Source organism: Gambusia affinis, linkage group LG08, assembly GCF_019740435.1.
Source record: "Gambusia affinis linkage group LG08, SWU_Gaff_1.0, whole genome shotgun sequence".
Classification (NCBI taxonomy): Eukaryota; Metazoa; Chordata; class Actinopteri; order Cyprinodontiformes; family Poeciliidae; genus Gambusia; species Gambusia affinis.
This window is the reverse complement of record NC_057875.1, coordinates 18,025,991-18,034,900: the sequence shown is the minus strand read 5'-3', so window position 1 is coordinate 18,034,900 and position 8,910 is coordinate 18,025,991. Positions and strand designations below refer to the sequence as shown.

Sequence of the window (8,910 nt, the reverse complement as noted above, 5' to 3'; positions counted from 1 at the left end):
TGACGTCACCCGGCAGCGGTGTCCGACATAGATGTGCAAAAGATGATGTCTCACTCCTATTTATTTTACTCACAATCTGTTTCTCCGAAATAAAACTACAGAGACCTCAGCATCTTCAACTGAAGTTTGATTTACTATCTTAGACAGAAATGCGATGAACAAAAAGTTAATTACATAACCACGTTGTACTTTTTTTTAAGCTAAAACCTTTATTTGAAATATCTTAAACAGGTGGGTGCACTGAAAAATAGGAAATATCAGGATTTAAGACAAAATTCCAACAAGTTCTCCAGCCCATTTGTATTCCTTAATCCTGCAAATGATAACATTTGCCTGAATTAAACGCCAAGAGAGATGATTAGGGATAATCTGATGTGATAAAGCCCACTAGTTTAGAAACACAGTTAAGAACCGAGACCAAATAAACAAAGTGAAGGAAAGAGGGGTGCCACAAGTATTCACAAAAAATACATACTGTTAGTAAAATACCCTCGACTGAGGGCTAATTAAATACACATAAACAAAATCAAAAAATTTAATGTTTGAATTTGCCTGTTTTTCCCCACATAGAACAAACAAATACATAGGTTGTATGTGTTGTTTGACCTTTCATGCAGCAATTTTTTGACTTTTTATTTTAAAGATTGTATTTGTGAAACTTATCTTAATGCTTAAAGTAATAAACACCTGTACTAAAATGTCAATGTGCAATGAAGGCCAGTCTTTAAAGTGAATGAAAGGGATATAATTTTTGAAGTCATTGAAGCTCAGACACTACCACTTTTTACATTCTCCTGTAGATGCTTGTGCATTTTTTAGTTAAACATTGTTGATGGATCTTGCATAATGCAGATTCTCACTTTTATCTTTGTTTTAATTCTTGATTGTGTTGTGTACACTCCTTTGCTGGCAGACATGTATCCTCTTTGGGAAAAAAAAAAAAATGCAGATTGTATCCAATAACACTGTTATTGAAGAAAAAAAACTGTCCATACAGTGTTGAACACAATTACTTTTCAAAATATATTTTATAAATCACAGAAAGGCTGTATTGCAGTTAGTGCAAATTCAAAGAAAATCTTTAGATTTTTCTAACATTGTCAAACATGAAAGTGTGACTTAAAACAGATCAAATCCAAACTTCTGACAAAGGCCTTTTGTTTTCTGCAGCAGAGCTTGCTGCAAGACAGAGATCTGTATCTGACCACGTAATGATCACGCGGGTATCAGCTAGTCATCTTTCCCTTTCAGCCGTTTAGTGCCCCCTAGTGTTCAGAGATGTTAAATTGCAATAGATTTGTCAGTTTATCAAACGACAAATGAGGATTGTCAGCAAGAAATTATTGAAAAACAATATTGAATGATGTAGCAGTCTAGCGCTGTATGACTTTTTTTTTCTTTAAAAAGCCACCATGTTTTTTGGTGGGAATGCAAGAAGTTAAATTACGGGGGAACTTTAAAAATCAAGAAATCACTAGGTGAAAAAAGTAAACACTATTCTTTGTTTGCAATTGCAAGTCCAATTATACATTTGTATAATTGTTATGTTTCAGATGAATCTTTAGCTGTTCTGCAGACTGCCTAACCTTTGATCCAAGAAGGCATTCTTATACAGAGACGTTTATGGTCAACTTAATGACAGGTGCCGAGTTCATCTGTGGCTGCCAAACAAGACCCCATCATTGCTGTCTCCCCCACCAATCCAAGAGTGGATTTCTCCACACATGGGGCTGTGCATTATGGGCAATCTTTACTTTTGTCTGACCTGTAAATTCTTGTGGAACATTCAGGTGCAACTTTGCATCTCTGAGTCAGCCAACTACTTTATTAGGAAGCAGTCTCTCTTGAGAACCATTATCCTGTCCTGAATACAGAGTCTTGGTAGATGGATCCCCGCCTCACAAACATCTGAGCATTTTAATGTGAGTGAGTTTGCTCGCATATGCACTCCTGAGCTGATTGATTGGCCATCTTACATTTCCCTCCCCCACTGTTCAATGATGGGACTTCGCTTCGTTGGAAATGGCTCATAACGCTTTCCAGATTGAGGACAGCAATGACAGCTTTTACACCAATGTCATTCTAAAGTCTTTTTACTGTGTCAACACATCTTTATTCACAAGAACTTTGCACCGACTTCCATTCATTTATATAACCCAACCCTTACTATTAACCTAACCATTACAGGCCTAATCATAATCTAAACACAAGTCAAACCTTAGTCCTAAACCTAATCCCCTATGCAAAAATCTGTATTTTTGGGCCCCATGAGGTGCAATGGGTTCTCACAATGTAGTAGTTGTATGAAAAAAAATGGGCCGGATGGGGGTGAGTAATGCTAAAATATTCTCACACACTCCAGTGAGCTGGCAGACCTCCTGCTTTTGAGGTTTCGCTATACAAGATCAGCTAAGTGTTTCAATTAACAACCTCTGGCCAAGTCTTTCCCTTCTTAAATTTCAAGAACACAGAAAAGAGTGCACCTCGTTTTACCAACCACCTTAAATTTAGCTCTTTTTTTTTCTTTTTAATTTATGTCCATCTGGAATCTATTGTGCAATTTTGTCATCACCTCCGACAGGTGAGGTTGGATTTAAGTGATTTGATTTAGTCTCATAAAAATTAGGTTGCATTTTGTCCGGAGGCATAAAACTAAAAAAAGTTATTTAATCTTTAAGTCATTGATGTGGTATTCCACGTCAGGTAAGTCAAGTAAAAGACATGAGATAACTATGATCACTGGCTCAAGTTAGTGACACCTGCTGTGATATATGGTCTGGAAACAACAGCAAGAAGAAGAAGAAGAAAAAAAAAAGTATCCAAGACGGATAGCTCAGATTTAAACAGTTTAGAGAACATGTCAAGCCAAAGAAAAAAAAAATTAATTGAAAGCAGGTCAAGCAGTGATGTTGTTTTTTTTCCAGGAAGATAATGTATCTAGCAATAGAGCCAAGATGTAGCAGCTCACCGACGTGGAAAAACATCCAATCTGATTGAACAGTTATGTTGGAAATTCCATGAAACATCCAGGACAGGATTTCCTACCTTTAAGGGATCCAGCATATAAAAAACATAAAACTGTCAAAACTAAATTAAAGTAATTTATTTACTTTTTTTCTTTCAATACAGACTTGCAGTTAAGCATAAATAGCATAAAGAATACAGGTGATGTCCAGATGGGACACTGCACTGAACTGAACTCTTTGGAAACCTTTACACCTTCAGTCCTACTCCCCACACACGGATCCACGACTGCAAAAAGAAAGAGTTCGGAGTAAAACGTCGTCACTTTTGTTGTTAGCGGTACCCAACAAATTTGCGGTTCAGTGTTTGTTCTCACCCATGGGGTTGACAATGTAGGTTGGCCACACATGGACAGTGATCTCTGGGGCCCTCCTGGTCCCATTCCAGCATGTCCATAAGAAGGTTGGGGTGGTTCAGGCAGGATTCTCCCTTTGAAGGTTTAGGACTGCATACTGGAAACAAAAACTCTGATGGGAAAGAAGAAGGAAGTCAGTCTGGCTATATGTAAATTGCCCACCTGTATCTCAGAGCATCTTAAATGCTCACTTTAGTTGTTTTAATTATGCACAAGATAAAGACAGTGGATAATTATTCATAGAGTCAATAGCAGAAAACCTGCCATTCAGTAGACTACTGACTGAATAATGCACACCCGACTTCAATTTTGTGCGTTTAGCCACATTTGCTTGATATACTTTAGAATGTGTGCCGTCTAAAATACCACTGCATAAGAAAACTGATTTTTTTTTTTCCCCCTCAACGTTACAAATTGTATTGCTATATTGCAGTATATAGGGACCTATCTAATGATTTTTTTTTTTTTATGAAGATTTAAACAAACAGATTTTTGCATTCAAAGTGTACACTCCACATGGTATCTGATGCAAATTTAGACTTGTACATGTATTCCACATCACCTCGTTGAAATGCACAGCAGAGATCTGGCCTGCAGTCGCTCTGACCCTGACAGATAGTCCCCGCTGCCCCCAGGGTGGCGTTCATTGTACACTGACCCCAAACACACATCTGATCTGAGCAGCACTCCTCATCCTTTGAGCATGGCTGTAAGGGAAGCACACTTTTCAGTAACAGTTTCACTACTTTAAATTTATTTATTTATTTTTTAAAGGCAGACATTATGACAACTTTTATTAGATCATTTACACAGTTCTCTCCCACGTCACTTCAGAAATATGATGAGCTGCATCAAAATATGGTGGAGGAAGTATAATGCTGGAGGTGGCTGGGTGATGCTATTGAAAAGGAACTTGGAATAGGAAGGTTGAGGAAGATAAATACAGGAATAGTTCAGAAGGAAACCTGGCTACAAAAGACTGACGGATATTCATCTTTCAGCTGGACAGCACCAGCTTACCGCTAGATAAAGTGCTAGCGCTTGACTGGAGTGATTTAGGGAAAAGCATATCAATGTGTTAGAATGGTCCAGTCAGAGTCTAATGAAGTCCTATGTTCAGATAGGAATCTGTACTTGATAATTGCCTTTTACAGATGTTTTCCATTCAGACCTTGAGTTTTTTTTGTAAAGAACAAAAAAAACAAAAAAAAAACAAAAAACGGTACAAGACATTGTTCTTGTACTTTGCACTAACACTGTAAAATGTCAGCTGTTAAGAGTGCTTCAGCACCTGTTATGACTTGCTGTATCTTGTTATATTGTCTTTGTGATTGCACATGGAGTTGAAGCAAATATAGAACAAAATGATAACGGAGCTCTCACCATATCTGTTGCTATGCAGGGAAGACACCTTGAGTTCTCAATCTCATACAAACAGTATTTTAGGTCCCCACAGTCCTCATCCACCATGCACTCCTGAAGGTTCAAATCACAGAAAGTCAACAGATTTAAGCAAGATTAAAGACCCCGTGGATAGATTGTTCGTTCATGTTACCTCATTTGATTTTAACATTTGACACCTCTAATATTTTCAGGTTATTCATTTGTCGATGTCCAGACAACGTTTACAGGCCAATGAGACAGCTGAACTGCTATCCCATCCGTGATACAAGACAAGCAATGCAATTAAAACATGTCATTTCAGATTGCATGCAATAAAAAAAGAGAAACAACAACAAAAAAAATCTATAGTATATAAAAGTTCTAAATAGAGAATTTGTAAGGTGCACTTTGTTTTCCTTTTAAATAAAAAATTACATGGGTTTAATTTTAGCATGTCTTCAGTTCAGTTCTGAAGAGATTTCATCCCTTTATAAAAGGAAAGCAGATTGAACAAAAGACTGGTTTGAGATACTACACTGTCAGCTTGTTATTCTAGTCATTTGTTCATATTTATATTTAAGCTGATAAGTATGAATATATCATACTGATAACTTGATCAGAATCAAGTCATCAGTACTAAAGTCCCTATGTGAATAAAAATAAAATGCAAAGATAATACACAAAAGCAGTTTCACTAACGAAATTATTGTCAGTAATTTATACAGTTATTGTACATAAATCTATCACACAACCCCACAGTAGCAAAGAACTTTCATGGACAGTTTTAAATATTATCCACGTTTAATTTGCTTGCATTTTGAAAATATCAATTGTGGTTCCACAAAATATAGTGACATGCACAGTTCACAGCCATTGTGCAAAGTTACAGATCAACTCGATTTGCATCCAACAAACTAGGATTTTTTTTTTTATCTTATCTGGACAGAATACGCAACATAAAAATGTGTCTTTTTGAATGGACTTGGCTGTTCACCCAAATTTGTAAGACATTTATTTGCTATATCACAAGTTGCATTTTTGTCCAGATTCATTGCCCATTTTCATTCGAGTTACTGCAAAAGAAATAATTATTAAAATAAAATAAATAAAACATAAAAAAAAGGCTTCCACAACAGAATAAAAACAACTTGCATGTTGTAGTTAGCTTAGTTTCACTGGGAATTTTAGGGGAAAACATATGCTTTAATCGGATGAGGCCACTCAAGGTTAGTTTGTTATGTTTACAATAGTCTCAATGTCTGGTGACCTGCACTTGCAGTCTTGACTCAAGAGATTTGGCAACTGACTGCTGCACCACTGGTGGTGGGTGGCTGCATTAAGGAGGGGGGTTTGTTTCTCTTTCATATAACCAGGCAGCCTTGTAATTAGATCATGATGTCTGAACTGTCAAAGATTAGAAAAAAAAACAAAAAAACAACACACCTGTAAACCAAAACAAAGGACCTTGTCCATACAAACATATGGCCAAACCATCATAAGATGTTAACCAGGCATAAAATCTACATTCCTCTATTCTCCTAACAGTTTTTAAGTCCAATAGATGCATGTTCCAGAGAATCAAAAGGAACAGGGACCAGCAAAGAGATCAGTTTTAAGGCTGCATCATCTTTACAAGGAGCACCATGAACTGTGACTGGGGCCATTTCTGCACATTAAAAATTTTTTTGGTAGCTCATTTTACGTCTGTCTTTCATAAACTAACAGACTTTTACAACCAGAATAAACTCTTAAGCAGCCAGATGTTCCCCACCTTTGACCAAACACACTCATTATATTCTTGTTGATTTACAAGTTTCTACTTTACAATAAATGCACAGTGATGCAGAACATTTTAACCAACTTTAGGTAAACTGAGCTTACTCCGTTATGCTTCTGCTGACTCCCCCCCTTTTCTAAGCTTTCCTGGCATTAAACAGCGGGGACTATTAACATAACCACCATCTGTATGGCTGCCAGGAAAGTCGGAGATCAAAACCACCTTTGTAATGTAGCAAACTGCAGAAATGATCTCAGTTTCCAATAAGCCAGCCGCCTGCTGGTGAAAAACTTTTTAAAAAAATATACAGTGAGTTTATTTCCTGGATGACCTCATTTTACACAGCATGAAAAAAAAACCCAGATTATACAGCTACAGTGTCAGTGAGTGAGTGAAAAAAAAGAAAGAAAAACTGTTATGATTTTATAATCAGTTTTAGATGTTAGCCATACCAATAGTTTCTCAAAAACTTTTATCCATTTCAGTTGTTTGTTTTCTTGTCCAAACAACTGATGTGTTAATAAATTTACATTAGCTGAATTTCTATCTCCAAGTTTACACCTATTACTGCAGTCCTCTTAACTGGCCATTTGCTGTTCTTTCACACATTTCATTTTTTTATCATTACTGACCATTAGTCTCATCTGTGAGAAGTTTTATTGTAATCAGTCTTCTTCATTAAATACTCACAAAACAAACACTAAAAGCAAAAAACTCACATGCGCCACACTGTTCCACTGGCCAGAGACTTCCACATGCACATGTGAAGTATAAGTCTCTCCTGTTCTGTTGTCAGTTTCCTGCAAATAAAGAGCAATATGAGAAATAGCTTTGCAGACGTTGAACAACAAGACAGCTTTGACAAGCATGCTGCTTCTGATTTGGTGTTTTACAGACTCAAGCTTTCAAACGAGTTTGTCTGAAAAGAACCCACCTTGTCTGTTTGATCCAGGATCTGAGTTTCCCCATTGTTGCCCTTTACCGTCTTCCTGGTTTCATTGTGGTAATTGGGAGGCAGATCCATAGGGAATGAGGAGAATTTTGCACTTTCATTAGTTATCTGTTGGAGACAGTGCAACGATATTATGCCATTGTTCAAGCCAGACAATGATTCAACTCAGTGAGTTTAATGGACCAATAAAATTTAAGACAAAACAACAAGAAATCCAAAGGAAGTCCCCAAAAAGAATTTCAAGAAGTCTTTAAAGAACAAAACTAAGTGGCACACAACCTCAAAGATGATTCTTCATCCAAGTAAATTTGTCAGTGCCTATTTTGAACCCAAAACAGACTTCAACAGGCTGGGTCACACAGACTTTCCCCAAACATCCAGCCATGGAAAATCTGTGTAATGTGCCAAAAGCAGACCTGGCAGAAACTTGACAAACTAAATACCACCCACTTAGATTTTTACCCTTTTGATTCTAAGCTTTTTAATAAGCTTAATTTAATAATAATAAATAATAATAATAACAATAGGATTTCAATGATAAAATTTTTCTCTGATATGAATGGATAAAATGTGACGCAGACCTTGTGCACCGCCTCGTCCAGCATATGCTGAGTGTCCTCCATCAGCTCCTCCACCTCCCTGAACATCTCGTTTAGACTAACTGGACCTCGCTCCATGGCGCCGGCCGTCCACAGTAAACACAGACCCCAGAACCCCAACAGCAGCATTGTACCGGACATCTCTGCTTCCTTCCACTACACAGACTCAGCTCAGCGTCTGAGCAGCAGACGACGCACAGCTGGCTCCGTTTTATTTGGAAAGTATGAGGAGGAAGAGAAAAAGGAGGAGGGGGCAGAAGAGTAGTGGGCAGGTGGGAGGGTTTAATGGGGTGGGAAAGCTTCAGATTGCACTTGAAAAGGGGAAATGCCAAAATCAAGCTACTTGTTACTTTGTGGGATTTAAAAAGACAACTCATAATCTATAATAGATCAACTGAAGTCAATAAAACTGATTTTGATAATTACCTTATGGGGTTTTTATGCTCTGTAGGTCTTTCCTCGTTCAGTTAAATTCTGAGTTCATTTTTGCTAGCAACCAGATGCTGTGATACTTTATGTCTTTGTGTTTCGTTTGTATATTCTTGTTCTTTCTTTTGTGCATTTGCGTTTAGTTTTCCTAGATGAGTGTTAGTCTTCATTCTTGGTTTGTAATTATTTTGAGTATCTTAGCTCCCTTTGTGCTAATTATCTCCCTTCATTAGTGCCTCTCCACATGTTCTTTTCTTTGTACCGAGTTTCTTAGCTCAATCCTTTGCTCTGTTCTATGTATTTCCGTGTAGTCCAGTGGTTGGTGTCCTGAAACATTTTCATATGTAGCCTACTTTGTCCAACACACCCAAATCAAGTGGCTGAATTGCCT

At 37.3% G+C, this 8,910-nt stretch overlaps 1 protein-coding gene across 2 annotated transcripts; it reads right to left on the bottom strand.

Annotated features, from left to right (window-relative positions):
* Positions 1–3,088: 3,088 nt before the first annotated feature.
* dkk3b (dickkopf WNT signaling pathway inhibitor 3b) lies at positions 3,089–8,812 on the bottom strand. Of its 2 annotated transcripts, XM_044124883.1 has the most exons (8): positions 8,517–8,812; positions 8,073–8,290; positions 7,474–7,599; positions 7,259–7,339; positions 4,763–4,855; positions 3,942–4,086; positions 3,341–3,491; positions 3,089–3,252 (listed from the first exon to the last, which is right to left on the bottom strand). In XM_044124883.1, the coding sequence occupies exons 2-8, from the start codon at positions 8,229–8,231 to the stop codon at positions 3,228–3,230; spliced, it is 780 nt and encodes a 259-aa protein (XP_043980818.1). In that variant the 5' UTR covers positions 8,232–8,290; positions 8,517–8,812; the 3' UTR covers positions 3,089–3,227. The 2 variants fall into 2 exon arrangements, with proteins under 2 accessions (XP_043980818.1, XP_043980817.1); XM_044124882.1 differs by lacking the exon at positions 8,517–8,812 and having other exon boundaries at positions 8,073–8,351.
* Positions 8,813–8,910: the final 98 nt, after the last annotated feature.

Bases quoted from the DNA above. Each gene is read 5' to 3' on its own strand.
- dkk3b (XM_044124883.1), bottom strand. From the start codon at position 8,231: ATGTCCGGTACAATGCTGCTGTTGGGGTTCTGGGGTCTGTGTTTACTG. The intron at 7,340-7,473 runs GTGGGTTCTTTT...CTTTATTTGCAG, and splicing joins TCCTGGATCAAACAGACAAG to GAAACTGACAACAGAACAGG. The intron at 4,087-4,762 runs GTGAGAGCTCCG...CTTCCCTTACAG, and splicing joins CCTGCATAGCAACAGATATG to CCATGCTCAAAGGATGAGGA.